This window comes from Raphanus sativus, chromosome 3, assembly GCF_000801105.2.
Source record: "Raphanus sativus cultivar WK10039 chromosome 3, ASM80110v3, whole genome shotgun sequence".
Lineage (NCBI taxonomy): Eukaryota > Viridiplantae > Streptophyta > Magnoliopsida > Brassicales > Brassicaceae > Raphanus > Raphanus sativus.
In genome coordinates this window covers 2395614-2423028 of record NC_079513.1, presented here as the reverse complement: position 1 = coordinate 2423028, position 27415 = coordinate 2395614, and the positions used below count along the sequence as shown (strand labels likewise).

General features: G+C 33.9%; 3 protein-coding genes and 1 pseudogene across 3 annotated transcripts; 2 read left to right on the top strand and 2 right to left on the bottom strand.

Moving 5' to 3' along the window:
* Positions 1-7873: 7873 nt before the first annotated feature.
* LOC108844891 (mitochondrial inner membrane protein OXA1-like) lies at positions 7874-10601 on the bottom strand (annotated as a pseudogene).
* A 3903-nt stretch (positions 10602-14504) lies between these two features.
* On the top strand, positions 14505-15415 carry LOC108847702 (thionin). Its single transcript, XM_018621023.2, has 3 exons — positions 14505-14844; positions 14950-15027; positions 15125-15415. The coding sequence occupies exons 1-3, from the start codon at positions 14619-14621 to the stop codon at positions 15220-15222; spliced, it is 402 nt and encodes a 133-aa protein (XP_018476525.1). The 5' UTR covers positions 14505-14618; the 3' UTR covers positions 15223-15415.
* A 284-nt stretch (positions 15416-15699) lies between these two features.
* LOC108847701 (monothiol glutaredoxin-S17) lies at positions 15700-19631 on the bottom strand. The gene is made up of 3 exons (XM_018621022.2): positions 19370-19631; positions 19224-19298; positions 15700-17030 (listed from the first exon to the last, which is right to left on the bottom strand). Exons 1-3 carry the CDS (start codon positions 19538-19540, stop codon positions 15840-15842), a joined length of 1437 nt encoding a protein of 478 aa, XP_018476524.1. The 5' UTR covers positions 19541-19631; the 3' UTR covers positions 15700-15839.
* Positions 19632-23702: 4071 nt separating this feature from the next.
* On the top strand, positions 23703-24839 carry LOC108844551 (F-box protein At4g05010). Its single transcript, XM_018617822.2, is given in 6 exon segments — positions 23703-23899; positions 23902-23996; positions 23998-24099; positions 24176-24250; positions 24344-24455; positions 24458-24839. Coding segments are annotated over 6 exon segments (522 nt in total). The 5' UTR covers positions 23703-23841; the 3' UTR covers positions 24538-24839.
* The last annotated feature ends 2576 nt before the right edge of the window (positions 24840-27415 follow it).

The following is a 27415-nucleotide window of genomic DNA, read 5'->3' as shown; positions in this document are numbered from 1 at the left end:
ATTTTATATATATAAAAAAATGCCCTAGGCCAGTGCTTCATTTTTCTCTCACATAAGCACGGTACTGCGGCGATACAAGACCAGGGACAACCTGATATGAGGACCAGGGACAACCTAATATGAGGATCACGTAAAATGTTAAAAATATATTTAAAAATTCATCACCCAAATTAACAAATTTATCGGAATTCAACGACAAACAAGAAAAGATAATTTATATATATCTTCGTTATCTTTATTGTCAGTTGAGAATTTTTTGGTTTCATACAATTTAACTTTATTTTCAACTATAAAACAAATAACTACATTGAACAAAAAACATTTTTGAAAAATATTATTCACTTACAAAATACTACAAAATATTAAATTAAAACTGGAGAGTTAACTAATAGAAAATTAAAAAATAAAACCAAACAATTTACATAATCCTAAACAAATATATCTGAGCTTCAAAATTAGTTATGCGTCAACAATATCGTCTTTGACAGTAAACAAAATGAAATAATTAAAATAGAATCTGTTAAACCTTTTTCAAAATAAAAACGAATCTGTTAAACTATTTATTTTAGTGTTGATATATACTCCCACCATGTCATATCAAATCTCATTTCCAATGCATATATTAATCAAAATTTTCAGTTTTTACCATTATTTTTAGTTGAAAGAATGACCTTCTCATTTTATTAAATAACAAAGCAATGTATTAAATATGGATACAACAGAAATTTAATAGATAAACTGAAAACGTGTAAAACTATTTTTAACTCGTTTTAGCTTCCCCTCTGATTGAATGATGTCATATTGGATTTTGTTGGTTTGGTATTGAAACTTGATTCAAACCAGAATTTAACTCAAAAATAACATTACAATTCAAATTCTCTCTATATATAAAACAAAAGAGCTATTTTGTATTTGTATATTAATATATGCATATAGTATGGTTACACTACACTAGCAAATACCATAACACAAGCTAAGTCTACAATAACATCAACATACACAGCACTTTTGCTTCTGTTTCTAAGGGTAAAGCAAGCAATTTTGGATCAGCTTCCGGTGGACAAAGGCGTTCGCGCCCTGCTCATTCTAACGAAGCTTAGTGCCCAGCACTGCCCCTTTTTTGAACTCTAAATGAAGAGTTTTTTTTGGAATGTTTGGGGATTAAACGGAAGAGACAGACAATCTTCAGTTATTGATTGGATTCGGCGTAACCAACCTCTTTTAGGTGGTTTTTTGGAAACACATGTGCAGCAGGAAAATCTACTTGGCGTTATGAATTCAGTGGTTCCCGGATGGCGTTTTGAAGGGAATCATTCTCCTGAAGCTGATAACGGTCGCATTGTGGTGGTGTGGGATCTTATTTTATCAGTTATAATATTTTTCTCTTCTCCTCAACTGGTCTTATGTGGTGTCTTCAATCCTCAAACCAGGCAGTCTTATACGGTAGCTTTCATATATGCTCGTAATCTCAGAGAAGAAAGGCTCGAGTTATGGGAGAAGATAACAGAATTGGCTCAAACTAGAACACTCAGTAATTCTCCTTGGATTCTTCTCGGTGATTTCAATCAGGTATTATCTGCTGATGAGGTTTTCTCTAGTACTCCAACAGAGTTATGTGAGCAAGGAATTCAAGATTTTTCAGACTGTTTGGAGGAGACTGTGATTTTTGATCTAGCTTACAGAGGTTGTTCACATGGTACAATAAGAGCGTCACGAATCCGAAGTCCAGGAAGTTAGATAGAGCATTAGTGAATGAGGCTTGGGTGGAAACGTATCCCGATTCCTATGCTTTCTTTGACTCCCCCGGCTCGTCTGATCATACACCATGCCTCATCCACTTAGCAAATCAGTTATCTCCGAGAAAGTGTCGGTTTGTGTATTTTGATATGTTTTCAACGCACCCGGAGTTTCAGCGGTTATTGAAAGAGGCGTGGACGGTTGCAATCCCTATCAGTTCTCCCATGAGTGCTCTTTACCAGAAGCTTCGTGCTGCCAAGAGTTGTTGCAAAGCGCTCAATCGCAGCAGTTTCAGCAACATCCAACTCAGATCAAAAGAAGCTCGTCAGACTTTGGATCAGATCCAAGTAAGAGCTTTAACTGATCCATCACAGCAGTTATTCGAAGAGGAGGCAGAAGCTAGGAAATCTTGGATGTTCTTCGCTGCTGCTGAAGAGTCTTTCTTGCACCAGAAATCTCGAGTAAGATGGCTCACTGTTGGTGATTCAAATACGGGAGTGTTCCACAAGGCGGTCAGAGCTAATTTATCCAAAAATGTCATCCATTATTTGTTGGATCCGATGGGCAACAAGATCTACGACTCTGTCACCTTGAAAGCTATGACCTCTCACTTCTATGAAGCTCTCCTTGGCACAGCAAACGACTCTATTACACCATTCTCAGTAGAAGAAATCAGAGACATTCATCCCTTTCGTTGTCCTGACTTGCTTGCTGCGCAGCTGGTGTCTCTTCCGACTGAGACAGAAATCAGAGAAACAGTTTTTGCTCTTCCAAAAAACAAAGCTCCTGGCCCTGATGGTTTTTCTGTGGAGTTCTTTGTTTCTTCTTGGGACTTGGTGGGCGGTGATCTAGTCTCAGCGGTTCGTGACTTTTTCGTTAATCCTTGCTTGTCCAGGCAGGTCAACGCAACTGTCATTGCTCTTCTACCGAAGGTAACAGGTGCAGCCAACCTCTCAGATTTCCGCCCCATTTCTTTGTGCAACACGGTGTACAAGGTTATTGCGAAAATTATTGGTGTTCGCCTCAAGAAGCTCACTCCTCTTGTAGTTCAACGTAATCATGTCGGGTTCATCAAAGGAAGACTGTTGTGTGAAAACGTCCTATTAGCTTCAGAGCTGGTCTCGGATTTCAACACTCCGGGGAACACTACTAGAGGTTGTCTGCAGATAGATATTACAAAAGCCTATGATAATGTCGATTGGTCCTTCCTCCTGAATGTTTTGAAGGCCTTTAACCTGCCGGAAGTGTTCATTGGGTGGATTCAAGCCTGTATTACCTCGCCACACTATTCTGTCGCTTTCAATGGGGAGCTTGTTGGGTTTTCCCCAGGAAAAAGGGTCTTCGTCAAGGTGACCCTATCTCGTCCTCCCTCTTTGTTATAGCAATGGATATTTTGTCCAAGAACCTGGACACTGCTGTTCAGAGTCGTCTTTTCAATCCGCATCCTAAGTGCCGGTATCCCTTGATTACTCATCTTTGTTTTGCGGACGACATGCTTATATTCTTTGATGGCAGTGCAGACTCAGTAGCCGCTATTATCAGTGTCCTCAACTCGTTTTATATGGGATCTGGGCTTGGTTTAAACTTGGCAAAGACTGGTCTATTTCGTGATGGTAGGAATCACCAGGCTACTAAGGAGATAGCTGAAAGATTTGGTGTTTCCCCGGGAACTCTACATGTCCGGTATTTGGGTGTTCTGTTGATGCCCAATAGGCTTGGAATGGCAGACTATCAACCATTGGTCGACAGGGTGAGGAAAAAGATAACTTCTTGGACTATACGAAACCTATCCTTTGCAGGAAGATTAACGCTGCTTCAATCGGTGTTATATGGCATGTTTAATTTCTGGGCATCAATTTATCAGCTTCCTAAGGGATGCATTAATGCTATAGAGAGGTTGTGCAATGCTTTTCTTTGGAGTGGAGGTCCAGACTCAGCTAGAGGAGCAAAAGTTTCATGGGAGTCCGTCTGCACCCCTAAATCCGCGGGTGGTCTCGGTCTGCAGAGATTGGAAGCTTCTAATGTGGTTTCCGGTTTGAAGCTTATCTGGTTACTATTTGCAGCAACCGGATCTCTCTGGGTAGCTTGGATCAAGGAGCACATTATAGCGGATGGGGATTTTTGGACAGCAAACTATGACCATTCGGGTTCGTCAAATTGGAGACAGTTGATGAAGTTGAGGTCTATTGCTCGTCCCTTTGTCCTTTGTCAGATTCAGTCAGGCTCTCAAGCTCTATTCTGGCACGACAATTGGTCCGGTTTGGGTCCGCTGATTCATCTTTCGGGAGCCAATGGTCCGCGTGTCTTAGGCATTTCAAGTACAGCTCGTGTTTCAGAAGCTATTTCGGGTGATTCTTGGCTCTTACCGAGGGGACGACATAGGATTACTCAGCTCATTCGAGCCTCTCTGCCCGTTCCTCCACCAGCTCTGCTACCGGATGTTCCTGACGTTTTCCTCTGGCGAAATAGCCCAGCCTCGGAGCCTGGTCAATTTGTCGCCTCGAAAACTTGGGAAACTCTTTATCCAGCAACTGTGTATGTTACTTGGCACAAGACAATTTGGTTTAAAACCAGAATCCCTAAACATGCTTTCTTGTCATGGGTGGCGATCCTCAACAGATTACCAACGAAAGATAGGTTGCAGCAGTGGGGTTTGAATATTTCTCCAACATGCCTGCTTTGTGATGTCTCAGATGAGAGCCGTGATCACATCTTCTTTGCTTGTCCTTATTCCCAAGAAGTCTGGACTACATTCTTCACAGCTCCGGTTTTTTCTCCTCCATCTAGTTTCGAGGCCATCATAGCTTGGTTACCTTCTGCAGCAGGTAATCCTCAGCTCAAAGATATATGTTGCCTCCTTGTTTAAGCTATATTATATGTGCTGTGGAGAGAGAGAAGAATCTCAGATTGCATACATCAACAAGTAAGCCATCTTTTACTCTGGTCAGAGAGGTTAAGGTTCTTATGAAAGCAAAGTTGCTTGGATTGGATCGGTTAAAGAGCTCCTCTAGAGTTCGGATTTTGCGGCAGGCTTCAACACGTCCGGCAACATATCTTTATCTCTGATTTCACCATTTCGACCGTTAGCACTATGGGTTATCATCAGCGCCAAGTCTATCATCTCTGCTTCACATGTGTTTCTTAATATTTCATAGCCTCCTTTCATTTTGTCTTCTCGTTTATTAAGCTGTTTCAACTTTGTATTCAAAACAGTATCCCACTTGGGGAAGAATAAAGAAGAAGCTTAAAAAAAAAAAAAAAAAAACATCAACATACACAGTACACACACTAATGATCAACTTATACATGTAATATTGTCCAGATAATTAATGCTTTGTAAGTTTTTTGATGTAGAAAATATTATAACACTTTAACCGCTTATTTTTGAAAAACAAAATATTAAGTAAGGTTGTAGATTTATAGTCCAACCAATTGAACACCATAACTAAAATTTAATAATTTTTTGTTTATTTTGCTTATCACTTTATATTTTCAAATAACAAAAATAAAAATCTAGATACTGAAATTCGTAAAACAAGAAACAATGAATTTTTTTTAAAAAATTATAATAATATATCTATTTATATTTTAAATAGCTTATACTATTTATATATGAAGTAAACATACAAATATGTAATAAAAATTAGAATTTAAACAAAAAACCCGGGTTTAGCCCGGGCCGACCCTAGTATTTATAAATATGTACTTTAACGCATATATATTTCTTATATTGGAAAGAAAATCAAACAAGCTAAATAAATGAAATATATATATATATATATATATATATATATATAATTGGGTAATACAGTATTATTGACTCTTGAAAACACAATAAAAATTATGTAGATCCCTCCTATCAAATTGTGTGTTTAAAAGTACATATTAAACAAATATTTAATGTTTTTTGGTGTAATTTTTTTGATGTTGGTAAGTGTTTAAAATATATAATTCATCTTATAAAACAAATTTTGGACAATTTAAAAGTTAAAAAGAACAGCCATAATGTGCAAATCAAAATCTAGTTCAAATTATGTTTTGAATAAACTGTAAGATCAAAACAAATTATGTTTTGAATAAACTGTAAGATCTCTAGTTAAAATCTAGTTCAAATCTTGTCCATCGCTGATCCAATATCAGTCGTTGATTTTCCTACTTCATTTTAATTATTTCAATCTCAACTACTTATTTATGTCTCAACTACTCCTTGATATTCATCTCTTAACTACCCCTTGAAAATTTCCTCATTAAGTTAAATGCAGGTAACCAAAAACACGTTGCTTCTGTCAAGTACTTACGTTCATGTGTGATTGGGGCGGACCTACAGAGGAGAGAGTACGGGTCTTGTGCCCCCATCCAATTTTCTATTTTCTTTAACAAACTAGATGATAACCCGTGCCTTGCACGGGATAAGATTATTTTTAAGATATTAAGAAGTTAGGTATGTTTATTTTGGATATCAATTTAGTTTCGGGTTGTTTTCGGATTTTAAATCCTATGATATAAATACATTCTAAATTCATATTTATTTTCGTTTGTTCGGTTAAAATGGTTGAGATTTTTAGTTTTTTAGTGATAAACTAAAGATTATTTGTATTTGTTTGGTTTCATGTTCTTTGAATTTTAAACAATTCTAATGTAAACCAATCGTTTCATATTATAAATTATGAACAAATTCATAATAAAATCAAATTTATATAACTGTTGAAGAAAACAAAGATGCCTATAAAACAATTCATTTCATTACAATTTGGTTAATGGTGAAATGAAGATAATAATATTATATATTACGCCTAATTTAGAATCTTCACTTGCGGTGAATATTTAGTTATATAAGTATTAACTTTAATGTGCATATTTGTGTGTAAGTAAATTTTTTTAAAAGTGTTTCATCGCTATATACATATAACGTTAACTAATATTGAAAGAAATGTTTGTTGATATAACAAATGAAAGTTTCAATTTTTAAATTAAAATTAATTAAATATAAAATATACTTAGTCATTACAAAAATATTTTTTTAAATAATGATAATTAAATTATATACATAAACTGTTGTATAAAAATATATACATAAACAATAACATTAATACATCTACACATTGAGCCTGCTGAGTTTAATTCTTACAATGTGTTAATTATAAGCCCAATGAATTTTTAACAATCAAGCATTATGTTTCAACATTTATTTTTCAATTTGGCCTGCGTAAAACATCTTCACAACCTACGAAATAAAAAAAAACTCGAAACTTAGACATATTTAAATAAAAAAAATGAAACTAATAAAATTTATTTAGGTGAAGAGTAAAGATGCCTACATTGGAGTCGATAAAAACCATTTCAATAGTTAGACCACCACCAGCAGAATACTGCTTCCACAGACGAATGATTTTAACCATAATCTTCCACATTGACTTGAATAGTTTTAAATCAGACACAGAAGTTACCGCAACCATTATAGGAGAATGAGATAAACTTGTTAAGGTTTCAGGTGTAGTGAATGAATAATATTATGTGGAGTAGCAAGTTTTATATAGGTTTACTAAACCTAATTCAATAAATGTGGTATCTTGGTATAATATCGTATTAAATGGCAAATATTTTTACCTTTCCAATCACTCTTAGATATATAAATTTTCATAACAAAAAAAATGAAATATATGTCATTTAGTATCATCAATTTACCTTACCAATCATTCAAAAAATATAAATATTGTAAAAACGTTAATGCTAGCCGGTTTAATTCGGGATGGGTAGAATTCATTGATATCGGTTTAAAAATGTTAACCATATTATTAAAATTCACATGTAATAAAATTGTAGTATTTCATTCGCTTTAAAATTCACGTGTACTACGTGAGAATGACTCGTAAAGCATGCTTGACAATGGGAGACTGTAGTAAAAACTCTTATAGTTTGTATACGGAGGAGATAAAAGTATTCAGATTAAAATATATTTTAATTATTTTATATGTTTTGCATCAATGGTACATTATTTTCTGTATTATTTTTAAAAAAAAATAAATGTTGTAAAAATTCAAATCTGTTAGACAAAAAAATTAAAACCTACATTTTTGGAAATTTGTCTAATGATTCATGTTTTAATAATATTAATATATATGTATACATATAATACTGAATTAAAAAGAAAATATCATTAAAATAAATATTATAGAAATATCCCGGGCGTAGCCCTAGCCCGGGCCGACCCTAGTATGGTTATGATAAAATTATCAAAGAAAAACATATAATATCAGTAATAGCTGGCTCTCAGGGTTTTAGTTTCATCTAAAATAAGAACAAACTGTGTAGTATCAAATATGATTGGTTCTCATCCTCTACACTTTTTTGACACAAAAGCTTTTATTGTTTCTTTCCTTTGGCGGCCACCCTAACAAAAATATTAATGCACGCAAGGGTGGTTAAATCACCTCTTCTTGCTGCTGTTCTTTTTCCTTCTCTTAACTTGGCTCTCCAAAGCCTTGAGCCTCCTACTAACAGGACTCATGGACGCTGAAGAGATCCTCGGGTTTACTGGCGAAGATGGTTGTCGAGTCTGGTTCTCGGTATGGTCCTGTGTCATGGCTTTCATTTTCTTGAGAGCTGCGAACAGGTCAAAGGAAGGTTGTTGACCAGGAGGTGCTGGAGGCAGTTCAGGTATCTTTAACATCTTCTTCACTTGAGGACGCTTAATCACTGCATTCATCACCAAAGATTTAACCATTAACTGTTACGGTTATGCCGCAATTATATATCTTACTCACTCACTCACTTACCAAGTCCATATGTGAGAGAGAACAGGTTGGAAGTGATCCAATAACAAAATATGGCCTGCAAATTTTTGCAACTACGGTAGAAAAAAAAAGTCTTTTGGAGGTTTTAGGATGAATAATAATTAAAAAAACATAACCTGTGGGAAACTCATTGTCATAGGGACTGTGAGGAGGGCGAAACCCCGGAAAACGTTTTTTATAGTGCCTGCCATTGGGTTTCCTTCCATGCCTTCTTGAGCATTTAACTATCAAGTGACGTATTCAAGTTAGCAAGTGTCTGACAATTGTTGAAGTTGTCAAAAACTGTATTAAAAGTTACCTCAACTGTTATCAAGAATGTCAATGCTGTTATAACCGGTAAGATGTATAAGCTGTCAGGTGTGGTTAGATCGGTAAACCATAATGCACCTCCGGTTTGGAACGAAGGTACCTTCTCTGCCATGTTTCGTATCTGTGGGAAAGAAAAGCAAAATGACTGAGACGAGAAGACTAATATCAAGCAACAGAGACAGAAAGACATCTTAGTGATTTGAAAGGTCTTACAGCAAGGAAAAAGCAGATGAACAGAGGTCCCTGAATAAGCATCCCTTTCATTGGGGGTGAATGGAGTCACTCCATATCTGTACAATTTATAAACAGAGTGTATTTGTTTATGTGGACATATCTACTAATACACCCAACATCAAATGGTGTTGGACTGAAAAAACAGCTTTTAGAACACTTGTTTTAGTAAACACATAGAAGTCTATGGGGTTTGTTATTCTGTCACGAACCTATCTCAGTTACTTTTTTAAAAATTTAAAAGGCAGCTTACTCTTTAAACAAATTCTTCATCTTCTTTTGACCTTCTGCCATTGTAACCTGGTCCATTCCCTGAACACATAGAGGAAGAAACGAAATGGGGAAAATCAAAAGAAGGGATTGTAGTCAGAGCAAAAGCTATTTTTCAGAGTAGCAAAAGGGAGGAGGTAGCACATGATGTGTATGGCTCTGATAACGTACCTTGTTTTGCACCCGAATCAAGACTTCATCTGTTACTCCTCTCAAAGAGAGACAACAACAACAACGACGTCCTGGTGCTATGCCTATCTTCGCTTTAACATGTATCCTCTTTGCTATCTCCGTCGCGGTAGCCATCTTCCAATCAAGAAGAGCGAGCTTCTTGTCCTCAGTAAGCGAGGAAGACCCAGCCACTCTCTTCCTCCGCCCTCCTCCTCCGTCTTCACCTTCGAGGAGTTTAGTTCGTTATGTAATGAAGTTTACGTGATTTGTTTACGTCGAAAAAGCTATAAAAAAATTAGTCGTTCTTTTCTGTGTCATATAAGCAAAAAAAGAAAGAAAGTTAGGCAATAAATGTTATGTTTTTCTTCAAAACGCTCACAGACTGACACGTGGAATGGAGACTTCTCATGCATTCTGGTGAAAACCGTTTAAGGAAATCCTTAAAAATGCTTCTCCTTTAATATATAGGGGATACTACAAAATCTATAGAAATATCCTAATCCAAAATTTAAATACAGTGAAGATATTGTATGTGCCCCCAACTCAATTTGTTTCTAGATCCTCCCCAATGTGAAAGGATTTTTTTTTTTGTGGTGGTAAACATTAGAAGAACTAGTATTTAAGCTAGTCTTATTTCATCACCATTTCATCAGATGCAAGTTTGTAATTTCTAAGTACATTTTGTGACCAAACAAGTAATCAGTGTTAAGATGGAAGGCAAAACTGTGATTTTAAGCGTGCTCATTATGAGTTTTGTCATGGCGCATAATTAAGTCGAAGCAAGGGTTTAGCAAGGAAGCCAAATTAGCATGTGGTTGTGATACGTCCATGGCTTATAGTTTCCGTTGACTACCTCATTCAAATTTTTATTTGGAGGAAAGGAAAACTAATTAAGTAAACCAGATAGAACTCTTTTTTATTAATGATAATGACAACAAGGTCGATGAATATTCTCCTTTCCGGTGTCGCGTTGGTGTTGGAGGCATACAAATTATTATTGTTGAACAGACTGTAAGGGTTCGTCTCTTGTCCACGCTGATCCATCAGCCGCATATCTCCTACTTTGGACTCGTATCTAGCTACTTGCATTGGTTTTATTTATTTCAATCTCCTATTCATGTCTCGATTACTCCTTGTAAATTTCATCAACTTCTAAATTACAGCTTGATATCCGGGTCGGACACTGCATGGGTGAAGGGTCCCCATAAGTTATAAGCAAGAAACAAGAAACACGTTGGTTGGACCTGCCTCATATAAGGTCTGTCTTTTTCTATTCAATTACTTTGGTACACGTCTCCTGATAAAGGTGCGAAAAGATGTTTGTGGTGGTAAACATTAGAAGAACTAGTATTTAAGCGAGTCTTGTTTCATCAATACAAGTCGTAATCTCTAAGTACATTTTGTGACCAAACAAGTAATCAGTGTTAAAATGGAAGGCAAAACTGTGATTTTAAGTGTGCTCATAATGAGTTTTTTCATGGTGCATAATCAAGTCGAAGCAAACGTTTGTTGCCCGACCAGGGCAGCCAGCTTAGTGGTTCGTGATTCGTGAATGTGTTCTTATTAAACCGAACAAGGTTTGTGCACAACTTAGTGGATGCATAGTCGTTCCTGGGTATAAATGTATTAAGAAATATCCATATGGCCTTTACAACTCTGGTAATCTAATTTCTTTTTTTCGTGGTGGTTTTATTAAGTTATATGTTTTACAAGTTGGATAAAGATTTTGATGTAACTTGCATGGATTATTTATTTTTGACTCAAGGTGAAACTGTCAATGAATACTGCAAGTTGGGTTGTGCATCCTCTGTGTGCAGTGACTTAGCCACTCTCCAGGACTTCGGTAATGCAAAATCTCATTATTATTAACAGTATAAGATTTCTGGAATAAGAGAATAATATATTATATTCCTATATATTGTTTCGGTGAATTAGATGCAGGTGAAATTGTGAATGGAGCGGTTGCACAATGCACCAACGCATGTTCTCATTTCTGCACCAAGGGATCAGCTATTGCAGTTGACACTGCCTAAGAAGCATATCCACAATCTATGTATTGTATGTGTTGTTGTTCTCCTTGTTTTCAATAATTGTCGTGTATGTGACAAAATGTTAGACGCTTGTTCTATTTCCTGGTTTTCTATGTGCCGTAGAAGGTCATCTATCCCTATATTGTTTATCCCTTCTACTTGCTATATATATCTAAATAAAGAATAATGTTTCCTTCTCGACTATCATCAAAACAAACTCTTTGATTAAAAACGTACTACTGTAAAGAACGCTCCAAGCCGCGCCTAAAGATTTCTTAAACATTGGTTTCTTTAATTTATATGCTTTTGATCCGGTTTGCTCCGGATCCCACTCGAATCAACGGGAGTTGTATTTAAATAATCATTGGAATATCAATATCAATACTATTAATTTTTCAACATGTCCAATTGATATGGGGTTATGTCCACCTTTTAAATTTTATAACTGCCATGAAATACATTTTTGATACACTTTTTAAAATTAAACTAACTGCCAAAATCGGAGACCCATGTATAATTCTTAATTTCTTAATGAGGGCCATTAATCAATTGAAAGTTAGGTTATTGGGCTTATTTTGTTTGATGTAGAGATATGGACTCTAGAAACAAATGAATTTTATAGATCTTTGCTCATTTTTTATTTTTCTGCAATCTTTTTCCCGACAAAATTTCTTTATTTTGATTGATAATATGGGGGCACTTATAGAACACACTATGCATTATCAAATGTAAGATTTTGTTTTTTTGTTGGCTATTAAGTCTGCGCAAGAATTAGAGGACCGACTTCAATACACAAACGAATAATAATTAACATTCAGTTTAATCACAAAATACACGGGATCCACTTCTTTCTGATACACAAACCCGAGTTTCTGAACTGGATGATTTTGATCTGGATGAACCGCGGGTTAATAAAAAAAATTAATTTTATTATATATTAATATTAATTATGAAAATAAATATAAAAAAATAAAGTTAAGTAATTTCTAATTTTTTATAAAATATAAATAATAATTTGGATATGTATATATTATATGTTTATAAACATTTAGAAAATAATTTTTAATTTTTAATATATTTTATTTTCGTTTGACATATAAAATATCAAAAATAGTTTAGATTTTTTTAAAAAATTGCAGCAAATTAAGATTTATGACATCTAATAAAAATATCAAAACAAAATTCATAAATATTTATATGTATATTGTGAATAATAAAACTAAACTTCAAATCTAAAATAAACCAAAAGTAAAACATCACTAATAAACTTTCGATAACAAAACTAAAAAAAAAATTTCTTAATTAAAAAGTATACAAAAATATTTTAAAAACATAATTAAAATTTAAAAAGAGAAGTAAAAGTTATCAATTGGTTCAACCGATGCACATATTTGGGTTTAAGTGATTTTTTTGCGGGTTCTGTTAGTTTTCTAAATATTTTTTTTTTCACAAAATCCAAACCAGATCTATCTTAGGTCATTGGGTTTACCGATTCAACCGCGAATCCCGATCGGATTTCAAATCATTGGCTACACATATTGTTCAACGGTTGCAGTGTGTATTTCTATAGACCCTTTAGATTGCTATTGTTTTATGAAATAGATTATGATTAAGATTTATACACAAATATTACAAATAAAAACATAAATATAATTACAAATAAAAACATAAATATAAAATAAATTTGAAATAAAAATTAAAACAAAATATATACCCGCCCTTTAAGGGCGGGTCAAAATCTAGTGTACTTTTATTTCTCTAACCTTCCAATTGTTCTACAATTCTTTTGTAGACATCTTAGAAGGTGACGATCGCTCCAGCGCATTTTGAAAATAAAAATTTCTTTTCTTCTTCTTCTTCATATTTTGTGAAATTTATTATTTCTTCCATTTTTAACTTTATTTACAAATTACAAGCAATGTAGCATGCTTTATAGAGTACTGTCGTCTGATGAAATTAGCATGGGTGTTGGTACTTATTTTTCTTAACAATTCGCTCAAGTGATCAAACTCAAACACTTACATGTACATTATTAAAACATATTCCATTTTCCTTCTTGGCTTTGACTAAAAAGTAATAATATACATACGTTCTCAGATGATTTACGACAGTAGGGTAGTATTGTTTGTAAATGATTTACAAAAAAATGCTTAGCTAACTAAGAAAGTAGCTCTGCCTGAAAAAAATATACAGCAGGTCATCGGAAATTTATGGTCCATTCTCCTAAAGACTTTGTCAGGGTAGATAAAATGCTACTTTGTAGTTTTCTTGTGAGTGTAGCCTTGTCAGACAATAGACTCCAAATTATTTATTTTAACTCAGGATGATCTTAACGCTGCTTTTCCAAATTAACGAGTGCAATATAGGGAGTTCTATCATTGGAATCTGGAACATGCAAAGACTTGCAACAAGTCAACAATCATGAAAACGATATATATGAGAAATGTTACCTTCTCAGAGTTAATCAATGACTTCAACCTATCTTCAAGACTCTGTTTCCCAATGACTTCAACCATTTTTTATAATGACGACGACTATTCTCCTTTGCGGTGTCTCGTTGGTGTTGGAGGCATTCAAATTATGTTTTGAACAAACTGTAAGAGTTTGTCTCTTGTCCATTCGCTGATCCATCAGCCGTTGACTTCCCTACTTAATTTTAATTATTTCAATCTCCTATTCCATGATATTTATTTCCCAACTACTTGAAAATTTCCTCACTAAATTAAAAGCAAGGAACCAAAAACACGTTGCGTCCGTCAATTTATTAGGATTTCCCTACGTCGGATTCGTATCTGGCACTTGGTTTTAATTATTTTCAATCTCCTATTCCTTGACATTTATGTCTCAACTCAAAAACACGTTGCTTCTGTCAATTTATTAGGTTCAAATAAAGAAAGTATGAAAGGACTTTTGTGGTGGTAAACAGTAGAAAAACTAGTATTTAAGCGAGTATTGTTTCACGTGTTCAAAAAAAAAAAAAAAAAAAAAAAGCGAGTCTTGTTTCATCACCATTTCATCAATACAAGTTTGTAATCTCTAAATACATTTTGTGACCATACAAGTAATCAGTGTTAAGATGGAAGGCAAAACTGTGATTTTAAGTGTGCTAATAATGATTTTTGTCATGGCCCATAATCAAGTCGAAGCGAGGGTTTGTTGCCCGAGCAAGGAAGCCAGATTAGCATTTTATGTATGTAATCGTACTAAAGCGACGACGACTTGTGCACAACTTAATGGATGCAAAATCGTTCCTGAGACGATATGTCCTTCAGGATATCCATATGGCCATTTCGGAAACTCTGGTAATTTAATTTGTTTTTTCGTGGTGATTTTATTAAGTTATATCTTTTACAAGTTGGATAAAGATTTTGATGTAACTTGCATGGATTATTTATTTTTGACTCAAGGTAATACTGTCAATGGATACTGCAAGCTGGGTTGTGCATCCTCTGTGTGCAGTGACTTAGCCACTCTCCAGGACTTGGGTAATGCAAAAGCTCATTATTATTATTATTAAAAGTATAAGATTTGTTGGAATTAGAGAATAATATATTGTTTCAATATATTGTTTCGGTGAATTAGCTGCAAGTGAAATTGTGAATGGGGCGGTTGCACAATGCACCAACGCATGTTCTGATTTCTGTACCAAGGGCTCAGCTAATGCAGTTGACACTGCCTAAGAAGCATATCCACGATCTATGTATTGTATGTGTTGTTGTTCTCCTTGTTTTCAATAATTGTCGTGTATGTGACAAAATGCTAGACTCTTGTTCTATTTCCTGGTTTTCTATGTGACGTAGAAGGTCATCGATCCCTAAATTGTTAATCCCTTCTACTTGTTATATATCTAAATAAAGAATAATGTTTCCTTCTCTCGACTATCATCAAAACACTCTTTGATTAAAAACGATATATATGAAAAATGTTTATACATAACCACAGAAACCTTAAGTAACACCGACGTTTAAAGATATTATTACCACATCAAGGCAAAAAAAAGGACAGATAAACTATTGCTTACTCAGATAAGAGTGTACTCTCATAGTGGAATATAAAATTCATTGGTGTAAATGGAATAATACGAAGTTGGGAGATTTAACCTTTTAGAGAGGATTGTAAAGAAAATAACTCCAAACACAAAAATAAAAAAAAAGACATGCGAAAAAATGTTTGATCAATCATATAAATAACCACACAAACCTTAAGTAACAACAATGTTTGCAACACCTAATCATATTATTACCAGAAACAGAATCTTCTAACCAAGGCAAAAAAAAAGGAGGGAAAACCTATTTGCTTACTCAGATAGAGTAGCTTTGAGATCACCACTGCTACTTAGCTCCATAATGATATCACATCCTCCAACCAACTCACCTTTATAGTAAAGCTGAGGAAACGTGGGCCAGTTCGAGAAACTCTTGATCCCTTGCCTCACCTCTTCGTCACTCAATATATCAAACGACCCGAAACTCACATCTTCTTCTCTCAGTGCCTTCACAACTTTGGAGCTAAACCCGCACTTCGGTTCATCTGGTGAGCCTTTCATGAAAAGCATAACCTTCTCAGAGTTAATCAGTGACTTTAACCTCTCTTCAAGACTTTGTTTTCCAACGATCCCTTTCTCAGACAAGACTTGTTTCAGCTCGCCGCTCTTCTGCATCTCCAAGACAATGTCTGATCCACCTAGAAGCTCGCCTTTGACGTAAAGCTGAGGGTAGCTAGACCAGTTTGAGTACACTTTAAGCCCTTGACGAACTTCATCATCCAAGAGTATATCAAAACTTCCAAACTCGATCTTCTCTTGTTTGAGAATCTCAACCACTTTCCCACTGAAACCACACTTAGGCTCTTCTGGCTTTCCTTTCATGAACAGCATCACTGGACTTGAGTTGACAAGCCCTTCGAGACGAGCTCGGAGTGTCTCGCTTAACCCTCCTGTGCTGCCTGAACTCACCCCTCCTCCTTTCCCAGCTTCTTCTATCAAAGCTTCTTTGAGCTCACCGCTCTCGTGCATCGCTATCACAATATCAGCTCCACCGAGTAGCTCTCCGTTACAGTAGAGCTGAGGGTACGTTGGCCAGTTAGAGAACTTCTTCAGACCTTCACGGACTTCATTGTCCGAAAGTATATCGAAACTCCCGAACTCAACCTTCTCATCTCTCAAAATGTTAACTACGTTCTTGCTAAAACCGCACCTAGGCTCCTCAGGAGTACCTTTCATGAACAACATGACAGGGTGCGATTTGGTGAGTTTCTCCAAACGGGTATTGAGAGCTTCCGTGGTGGTGGAGGATAAAGGCTGAGCTCGGTCTTTTGAAGTAGCTTTCGCGTTCTCCTTGACGGTTTCGAGAATCGTTGGCCCAGCAGCCAACCCTAGGCTTGCAGGAGCAGCAGGCTCATTAGAAGTGCTAGAACCAGCAACTTTGCCAACTTTGTTGGCTAAACTTGATGGATCTGCTCCCTCAAGTGTATCCACAACTTTGCCATCCTTCAATAAGAAATCAAATTTATAGTCAGAAAAAAGTTACACCTTTCATTACACAAGATTCATTTTTTTGAACAAACTACAGAGAAACTGCAACCATAACAAAGCAAAAGGAAGAATCAATAAAGCTTGATTAGGGTTACATCTTCTTGTTCTGCCAACCAATCTAACAGAGACGCAAACAAATCAAAACAGAAACCCTAAATCATAATCCTTCACTGCTAAAGTGATAAACTTTATCTGAAACATAGCATTAACTTACACAATCGACAGAGAAACTGCAACCAGACAAAGCACAAGCAAGAATCAATAAGCTTGATTTCATCTGATTCTTCTCCTATATCCTCAGAACCTAGATTTTCAAGGGACCCACCTTCTTGTTCTACTAACCATTCTAACACAGACACAAACCCTAAACAAAAACCCTAAAGCTTGATCCTTTCCTGCTAAAGGATTAAACTTTACCTGAAAATATAGCAAAAAAATTACCAACCAATCAAACAGAGACACAAACTAATCAAAACATAAACCCTAAAGCTAAAGGGCTAAACTTTAGCCCTAAAACAGAGCATAAACGGATTCAATTATTGAACAATTCAGACAGAGAAACTGCAACCAGACAAAGCATAAGCAAGAATCAATAAGCTTGATTTCATCTGATTCTTCTCCTATATCCTCAGAACCTAGATTTTCAAGGGACCCACCTTCTTGTTCTACTAACCATTTTAACACAGACACAAACCCTAAACAAAAACCCTAAAGCTTGATCCTTTCCTGCTAAAGGATTAAACTTTACCTGAAAAATATAGCAAAAAATTACCAACCAATCAAACAGAGACACAAACTAATCAAAACATAAACCCTAAAGCTAAAGGGCTAAACTTTAGCCCTAAAACAGAGCATAAACGGATTCAATTATTGAACAATTCAGACAGAGAAACTGCAACCAGACAAAGCATAAGCAAGAATCAATAAGCTTGATTTCATCTGATTCTTCTCCTATATCCTCAGAACCTAGATTTTCAAGGGACCCACCTTCTTGTTCTACTAACCATTTTAACACAGACACAAACCCTAAACAAAAACCCTAAAGCTTGATCCTTTCCTGCTAAAGGATTAAACTTTACCTGAAAATATAGCAAAAAAATTACCAACCAATCAAACAGAGACACAAACTAATCAAAACATAAACCCTAAAGCTAAAGGGCTAAACTTTAGCCCTAAAACAGAGCATAAACGGATTCAATTATTGAACAATTCAGACAGAGAAACTGCAACCAGACAAAGCATAAGCAAGAATCAATAAGCTTGATTTCATCTGATTCTTCTCCTATATCCTCAGAACCTAGATTTTCAAGGGACCCACCTTCTTGTTCTACTAACCATTTTAACACAGACACAAAACCCTAAACAAAAACCCTAAAGCTTGATCCTTTCCTGCTAAAGGATTAAACTTTACCTGAAAATATAGCAAAAAAATTACCAACCAATCAAACAGAGACACAAACTAATCAAAACATAAACCCTAAAGCTAAAGGGCTAAACTTTAGCCCTAAAACAGAGCATAAACGGATTCAATTATTGAACAATTCAGACAGAGAAACTGCAACCAGACAAAGCATAAGCAAGAATCAATAAGCTTGATTTCATCTGATTCTTCTCCTATATCCTCAGAACCTAGATTTTCAGGGGACCCACCTTCTTGTTCTACCAACCATTTTAACACAGACACAAACCCTAAACAAAAACCCTAAAGCTTGATCCTTTCCTGCTAAAGGATTAAACTTTACCTGAAAATATAGCAAAAAAATTACCAACCAATCAAACAGAGACACAAACTAATCAAAACATAAACCCTAAAGCTAAAGGGCTAAACTTTAGCCCTAAAACAGAGCATAAACGGATTCAATTATTGAACAATTCAGACAGAGAAACTGCAACCAGACAAAGCATAAGCAAGAATCAATAAGCTTGATTTCATCTGATTCTTCTCCTATATCCTCAGAACCTAGATTTTCAGGGGACCCACCTTCTTGTTCTACCAACCAATCTAACAGAGACATAAACCCTAAACAAAGACCCTAAAGCTAAAGGGTTAAACTTTAGCTGAAATATAGCAAAACCAATCAAACAGAGACACAAACTAATAAAAACAAAAGCCCTAAATCTAAAGGCTAAACTTTAGCTGGAACGTACCTTGAAGAAGACGAAATAGGGAACAGCAGAAACAGAGTAAGCTTCAGATATCTCAGGATGTTCCTCAGCTTCTACCTGAGGAAGAGAAGCAATAAGCGTCAAACAAAACTATTTATTTAGGTTAGAGACGTTAATTAGATACGAACCCTAAAGAAGTGAGCGCGAGGGAAGTCGGTAGCGAGGTGAGAGAAGACTTGATCCATCTGCTTGGAGGCATCGCACCACGAAGCCCAGAAGTGGAGCACGACCGGTGCGCCGCTCTGGCGCATGTTATCAAGCTCCGACTTTGATGCTACATCCTTCACCGCACCGCCCATATTTCGAAGATCTACGATTTGCTTTAGATTACACCCTCTCGATGCTTCTGATTCTGACGATGGAGAGCGAAAGGTGAGAGCTTTAGGTAAATAAAGTTATAGGAGTTGATGAAAAATTAGGGGTTTTTTTATTTATGCTAAATTGCTAGATTGATCCTCTAAGTTTCCTGAACCATAAGAACTAGGATCTAATTAGAAAAAATATCAAAATAACCCTCCCTCTCGAATTGGATTCTGACATGACACTGGACATTTTTATGCAATATTCCCCGAGTGTCTTGTTTCTGTCGAAGGATCTTATTCTTTGACAAATTCATAAAAATTGTTTTGTATTACTTGACTAATTTAAATTTAAGGTGATTTTAAAGATTGTTTTGTTGATAAAGATTTTAAAGCTACAAAAGTTGCAAGTAGTTAAGGAATTCGAATTCAAGGATATTGTGTATTATTTGTTAGACCACCGCAATACGGGATTTAAGCAAATTCTTAACACTAGTCTTTAGTGTTATTTGATTATAATAGCATTGTAATACAAGAGCTTGTTAAGAAAGAATCTTTAACTAAGGCATTTTAAGGAACAAGTTCTTAGTGTTTCACTTACCCTTATCATCTCCTCTCCACCTCACGATCATCATCATCACCAACTTCCATCGCCAACCTCCGTGTTCTTCTGCCTTCCTCCGATTTCTCTTCTCCGCTTCAAATCTAATAGGAGAACGCTAAAACGGAAAGAAAAAGAATCTTGTAGACGAAAAGGAATTCAAAATTAGCTCCAGTCATCGTCTACGCTGCGAGTAGAGATTCTTAACTTCTATGATACGAGCTCGAGCTCCTTGGAAAGTACCGAAAATCGCCTTTGTAAGTTTTGAGTTTCGCAATGAGAGTGAATAGTTTTTTTTAATCGTCGTCTTCCCTCCTTTCTGCAAATTTTCCGATTGAACGTATTATGTTGGTTGAGATCTACGTCTTCGTTGTTGATTAATTTCAGGAATGGTTTTTTATGCTTTGAAACTCACCAGCTTCTATCTAATTTCTGATTCTCGATAATTTCTGCTACACGTATTCCTCTGGGAGGACGTGAATAGTTGCCGTGATTTGTCGTTCGTTGATTGAACTTTGTTCCGTTGGTTGTTCCTAGGTTTTCGTTTGATCAGGAAGAAAAACAAAGAGATGAGTGTGTGCTTTGCTGAAGATGGCGGTATTGAGCGTTACCTCGCTAGGTACCGAGGTCATACGAAGAAAATCAGACTTCTATTCATCGCTCAGCGTGTGGTAGAACGGAGAAAGATTAGACTCTTGAAGATGGCTTACAATTAGGAAAGTGAAGACGTACGGTTTTTAGCATCTGTTATCCACGCTATGAATAAGAATGAGCCTGATGATGCTGAATGCTACAAGTTAGTAGCTGTTTCTAGAGTTAACAAGGAGAAGACATGTTCCTTAGAGCGTGAGATTCTTTTACAAAAGGTACTTGAGTTTCAACCTCATTTCGTTGTTGTTTATGAGTGATTTAAATGCTTATGCAGAGTAAAAGTAAAGCATCCGCACTGGTCCAATTTTTTCAATGTTGCAATTAGGTGTTTAGATATTTGTGTTATCTTCGTATGCTATATGCATATGCATATGCATATGCATATAAATAAGGAATCTCTCGTTGCGGCCTACAACAAACTCGCAGAGCACTACTTTGCAACTAGTTACCTGAAATATGCTCTTGAGTGCTATGAACTGATCACCCAATTCGGAACCTCAAGAGAGAATATGTTTCAAGCATGTATGAATTGTGCTCTTGTGAGCATGGGGATACAAGAGATGAATGAAGACATCTCACACAGCATTGACCTTCTGCTTCTTCCATCTATAAGCAGCTTCAAAATGTTGAGGTTCAAAGTCCGCAAATCTTCAGGGAACAAGTAATCAATGTATTCAACATACTCTAATAATTTCAAATTCCTAAAGATCCTATATTGGGTAACATTATTGGATATACATTTTAGAGTAAAGTCTTTAATTATTCAAAAAACAAAAAAAAAATATTATATTACTAAGGACTCCAATGGTGGGTAACACCATTGGAGTTACTCTTATGTTTGAGCTCTTTGTTATTTTATGTGTATGCACTACTAGATTATGAAATCATCTTTTGTTTTTGGTTATATATAACATTTGATTGATTTGCAAGTAGTTTTTAACAGACAGAATATTCATGCTTCTAAACATTATAACTTCGGTTATTTCCTTAAATATTTTAAATTGTTTGTTGCGAACAAAATGGTAAGTGGAGACAAAATCAAATTATGCACTAATTTACCACTAGAAACCATTGCTCTTTATGAAATGAAGTTTGTTTTATGTATGAATTTTTTTATTGACTTATTATGAGGTTATTAGGTGTTGTGCCGCTCAAGCGGGCCTAATCATGATAAGTTATTGTTTATGATCTTTAAGATTTTTTTACAGAATATCAAATTATTTCTATATAAAATTTATTTACCAAACTGTAAATTCATTATTGCGTTAATTTTTTGAAAGCTTTCATATATATAGTAGAAATATTTAACTGTATATTGAAACTAAATTTATTGTGATTGAAAGATATTATTTAAGATGATAATATATATAGCTTTATTTGTTGATCGAGTAGTTAATATTACCATGAAGTAAACATGCAAAGAAAAGAACAATAGCAACTCATATTAAATAGAAAAGAAAACATGATTCATGAGAACGAATAAACAGTACTCACATTGTTTCATATTAATTGTTGTTTTAGATTTTAAAATTGTTTCGTTAGAAATGTTGTTTTATTTGATAGTTCTACACATTTTATTCTTATTTTTAGTTGTCTAATTAACAAAATTAGATAACATAATTTATTCCTTCTTTTATATGAAAAGTATGTTTCAAGCTTTTCACACATATTAAAAACAATTAAATCCATTTTTATTTATTATTTTTTGGTTTTTACCAATAATTTTATCATTTATCCTTTTACATTCTAGTTTATTTTTTTTTTAAATAAGTGAATTCATTATATTTAAAATATCAATCTTTCAAATACAAACCTAATTAAATTTTAAAACATTAATCATTCAAATACAGTGTAAAAATATTAAGTTGAAATAGAATAATAATTTAAATAATTTTTTAATTTGTTAAAAAACGACATGTACAGTGTAATGGAAGAAAATTATATTTTTCCATCATCGTGATTTAAGGCCTGGATAGGATAAAATTATATCGTAATTATATATCAACATATCACAGCTTAAGAATGTAATTATGACAACTATGTATAATATGTTTTTTCTGGATTTAAATTCATGATTTAGTGTTTTCAGATTCAACTTAAAATGGATCAGATATTTTGCATTCATCCTTTTACATTCTAATTTATATGTTTTATTTTTAAAAAATTTAATGCATTCATTATATTCTAAAATATCTATCTTTCAAATACAAACCTAACTAAAATCTAAAACACCATTCAAATACGGCATAAGAAATATTAAATAGAAATAGAATTAATAAATTTAATAATTTTTAATCTGTATTGAAAAACTTTAAAACGACATGTATGGTGAAATTGAAGGAAATTATATGTTCCATAACCCCCACCCCTCCCTCAAATAAAAACAGTCATCTGATGACCACAATTCATGACATCCAAATGGTAGATCTAATATTATTCCTCTTTTTGTGCTTAATCACTTTCACTAATCCCTGAACAAAACTTTTATGACAACTTTTGTTCTCCAATTTTCGATGGAAATCTTACCCACAAAGCATTGAACTTTTCGTACTTTCATTCAAACAGAGCATTAAAATACTTACATTCCCATGTGGAGAATCAGGTTGATCGCCGTCAGCCTCCATTTCAGCAGAATCCAAAGGACACAAGTCAACCTTCATCACTAAGTTATAAAATACCACGTGTCAGACGATAACCATAAAGATACACCGATTAATCAGTGAGCTTACCCCATCCGATCGGTTCTCCCCATTTAACACGGTGTAAAGAAAGTGATGTTGAAAAACCAGTTATTAAGCCAGCCGAAAAGGACCGACCACCACTAACACATCAATCCAATAATAACATGCCACGTGTCACACTTTAGTATTTTTAATTCGAAGACTTACGCGTAAACTGAAGAATATAAAAGCTCATCCAAAGAGCTATTTTTCTTCCATTTCTTCTCTTAATTTAAAATCTCATATCTTCCATCTCAGAAGATTCACACAATCTTTTAATTTTTTTTTCTATTTTCTACTGTTTTAATCTACCTTGGATTTTGCGAGTTATGGCGTTGCCAAACGGAGAATTTGAGATTAGTTTCAGTCAGGATAAGCTTCAAGGCAGTGAGAAGAAGTTGAAAGGTTAGGGTTTGTGAGGTTCACTCGAGGTTTGGGGAGCAAAAGGATTCTGTTTTCGAAATTTAATAATGAAACCGTTTCAAAATTCCGATCAACTTGATTCGCCGCCAGTGAAGGTTACGTTGAAGAGATCTAAGACAGAACCCAATAGTTCTGTTCTTGAGTCTCTGCATCAAGATATTTTGGTATGTTTTATTTTTTGAAAAGCTCATTTCTCTGTAAAATTATGGTTTTCATTCTGACATTAAGTTAATTTCTCAGATTCGAGTCCTTTGTCATGTTGATCACGATGACCTAGCGAGACTCAAACGTGTCTCCAAAACAATTAGAAATGCTGTAAGTTTTCTTCTTCTTTAATTTAAAAACTACAATCTTTCCAATTAAGCAATAACTAATAGTTTTTTCTTCCTTTTTGGTGAATTTATTTAGGTATTGGAAGCAAAGAAGTCACATTTTGATTATAGCACACCAAGAAAGACTCTGACTTTTACATCGATCCTCGAGAAAGATTCGAGTTTGAGTGATCAAGATGATGCAATTGAACTCCTAACGCACCTTTTCGAAGGAGGAAGGTTAACCGTGGATCAGACTTATCAAGGATCTCTATGGTTTTGTTTAAATGAAGAAGAAAGACAACAAAACAAAAAAGGATTAGCCGCTAATTTGTGTACATGTGAAGACGAGCACTAGAACAAGACGAGAGTGTTTTGCTTTTTTGCTTCTGCTTCCAATTTTTTTAATCATTGAAGTTCTTTTTAAAAGGTTTTTATATTTACTGATCATGTGAATATAACAATTATTTGCGGAGTTTGTAAGGTTTAAATATATATTTTGTGAATAGTTCTTTCGGTTGTGATCAGAGTATCCTAAGTATTTGTTTTGTCCTTTTCTGTTTAAATTGTTAAGATTAAGTTTAATTCTGCTATTTCTTGACTTTTATCATATTTTTATTATACATTCTTTTGTTTTAATTAATGTTCTAGAAAAAAATATTTCGGAAAAATAAAAGTTTACAATCTTCTATATTTTTAATCATTAATAATATGATAAGTTGTAAATTTATTAAATTGGTGATTTAAAATTATTTGAAAATTGTTCATTATGAAAATGATGTATTTATAATAAAAATCATTTATTTTAATATGCATGAAAATTTGAAAACATCAACTAATTTAAAATAGCGGGAATATGTAAGTGAAGCCATTGAATGAATCTGAAAAAATTTTATGTGAATAAGTCGTGGTACATCAAATTATTAGGCCTCGATTGGTACAACAGATGAAGAAGCAGTAGCAGTATGCTGTAGAAGCAGTATGCTGCAGAAGCTGTATGCTCTCATTAAAATTTTAATAAGATGATTGGTAGAGCAGTAGCAGTATACAATTTTAATTTTTTTTATAAAAATTAGTATATAATATATTTATTTTAAAATAATATATATTAAATTTAATATATATATATTTATTTATTTAATTATAATATATATATATATAATATATTTGTTATTAAAAATAATGAATTTTAATTAATAACATAAATTAAATTTTAAATGTGAAATATTATTATTTTAAAAATAAATGTAATTTTTAAAAAATATAAATTTGTTTTTGGTTATAAAATAATTTTGAATATTATTAAATAAAATAAATAAAATATAAATTTATTTTTGGATATATATTAATATATAAAGAGATCTAATTAATTTATTTTATTTACTAATTTCAAAAATTATGTTTATATCAAAAATTTTGTTTAAAAATAAAATTTACAATTAAAATATCTATTTTAAAAATATATTTTGCATTAAAATATAATAATTTATATAATTATATTATATTTTAAATGTGAAATACTATTTTTTAAAAAATATTTATATTGTAAATTTATTTTAGAAATGAAACTTCATTTTCTGGATATAAAAATTATTTTATAATATTATTAAATCAAATAAATGAACTAATTATATTTATTTCATAAATATATAAATTATAAATGCAAATGCTCTTCCAAAAGCTTCATATGAGAGCATTTGCTAGAGAGCATTTGCTAGAGAGCATTTGGAGAGCATTAGCATTTAGTAAATGATTTTTTAAATGTTTTTGAAACAAATGTTGATTGGATAATGTAGAGCATAATGCTAATACTAATGCTCTAACAATCAAGGCCTAAATCATATATGCATATAATTCCAGCACGTAAATGGATTGTTTTAGATTTTTAATACATTGCTCTTCCATGTGGATGTAGAAACTAGAAAGAGAAAAGAGGAAAGTGCTTTTAAAATAGCAAAAAAGAGTATATTCGCGAAATTCTGACTCTTTTATATTTCACAAACCACACCGACAGCTACACTTTTACTATCTGGAAGGTTGTAAATTATCGATCCATGATCTGTCTTTCACGAAACAAAAGGTTGTATTCGAAATATTTTGAGTTTGGTAGATCAATCCACTCTCTTCTTTTGCCAGGTAGGTTGTTAATTATCCATCCATGATCTGTCTTTCACGAAACAAAAGGTTGTATTCGAAATATTTGAGTTTAGTAGATCAATCCACTCTTCTTTTGCCAGGTTAAACAAATGCTTTTGATCAAAAAAAAAAAATGCTAAATTGCTACTAAAGGGGCTTTATCCTAACCTAGGTGGCTCCAGCCTGAACCATACAATCTTGCAAATACAACGTGTAGTGGAATTCAGGTCACCGTCACCTAATGATAGTGGTCGGTCGAAAATGGTTTTGTGGTTAACATTTTTTGGAAGAGATATAAATGGGAAGATAGGATTATAACACGATTTGTGGCATATTTTATTTTGCACATTCCAAATACTATAGTCTGTCTGAATTTGCAAAATAATAAAAAAATCCATAAAATTATTAAGTATCGGTGATTGATCCTGGTAAATCATTACTGAGTTTAACTTATATGTATATAGAACAATTTACGTCGTATTTAAAACTAAGAAGTGGGACTAACTAAAAAGCAGATAAAGGAAGACTCGAGAGTTGAGATTAAGATATACTGGTATGATAGGTGGGTCAATCTTCAACACACAATGTCTTGGTGACCCAAGAGGCTGTCACTATCCGATCTGATCGTCTTAACTGTTCTTTAATTTAGATTTCATAATAACTGATGACCTACCAGTCTCATTATCTTCCACTAAGTCCACCGAGTGAAAGATGAGGATTTGACCAAGTGTCACTTAGATGATTTATTTTCTTAGTTTATTGTTACAACCAAAACAGATATGTATATCACTGAAACGACACCATGCACAAATTAGATAAATACCAACTAGTTGGCAGATACCAAATAAAGAATTCACCCTTTTTATTACAAATTATACTAAAATTTCGGATAGCCAAAGAGGATGAACAGATCAAAAGAATTGTGGGGACATTGTCAGCGGAGATTTTACCCTGCACAACGTAACAAAACTTTTGGAAAAAAAGAATTAACGGTTTTCTTCCTACTTTTTTTTTTGAAATTAGAAGTTACGGT